Source organism: Cucurbita pepo, unplaced genomic scaffold, assembly GCF_002806865.2.
Source record: "Cucurbita pepo subsp. pepo cultivar mu-cu-16 unplaced genomic scaffold, ASM280686v2 Cp4.1_scaffold000620, whole genome shotgun sequence".
Classification (NCBI taxonomy): domain Eukaryota; kingdom Viridiplantae; phylum Streptophyta; class Magnoliopsida; order Cucurbitales; family Cucurbitaceae; genus Cucurbita; species Cucurbita pepo.
Genome location: NW_019646846.1, coordinates 13,022 through 13,656, shown reverse-complemented (window position 1 = coordinate 13,656; position 635 = coordinate 13,022). Strand labels below are relative to the sequence as shown.

General features: G+C 34.2%; 1 protein-coding gene across 1 annotated transcript in view; it reads right to left on the bottom strand.

Annotated features, from left to right (window-relative positions):
* Positions 1-272: 272 nt before the first annotated feature.
* Positions 273-635, bottom strand: part of LOC111785646 (glycerophosphodiester phosphodiesterase GDPD4-like) — a gene marked incomplete at its 3' end in the record, with an annotated part of 4,149 nt that continues 3,786 nt past the window's right edge. Inside the window, 2 exon segments of the mRNA XM_023666021.1 lie at positions 273-365; positions 524-604. Of these exon segments, the coding sequence (XP_023521789.1) occupies positions 273-365; positions 524-604 (174 nt within the window).

Here is a 635-nt window from a genome sequence, read left to right as displayed (position 1 = left end):
GTACACCCATAATTCCTTCGAACTAATATATAATAGTATCAACAAACACTATGCTTTCTTCAGTTCCGGAGGGAGAGATGGTAAGGATCACAGGTTTAAAAGTAAGATAATACAAAAATGAAGGCAAAATATTGCAACTGTCAGCTGTACGGTTAATCCTAAAATTGCTAGTACTATTCTAGAACACAGCCACAACCAGAACAACCTTATATTTTACAAATACTCCATAAAACAAGAACTTGCAGACAAAGGAGAAAGAAGAGAAAACTCACAACAGAAATGATGTCCTTTGCAAGCCCATTTTCATATGACGGTGGTCCAATCTTTGCATCTAGAATCACCTGCTTAACTGATTTTGATATTAACTGCACAAATACAAGGGAATGATAGTCAACTGAAAATGCCGAGTCTTCCAAAGAATAAACTAAGAAATATCAGACTGGATTTTGGCAAGCAGGATCAGATAGGCATTAAATGGTATATAATGAATTCATTCTAAGAGAGCATATATACTAAAGCTTACCACTAAAGCTTCTTCAATTGTAGGAATGTTGAAATCCAGCAATTTATTAGTGTGTTGATAAAATGCTCCAAGATTTTTTATCTATAACCGCAAACTACAGAATAATGTTACA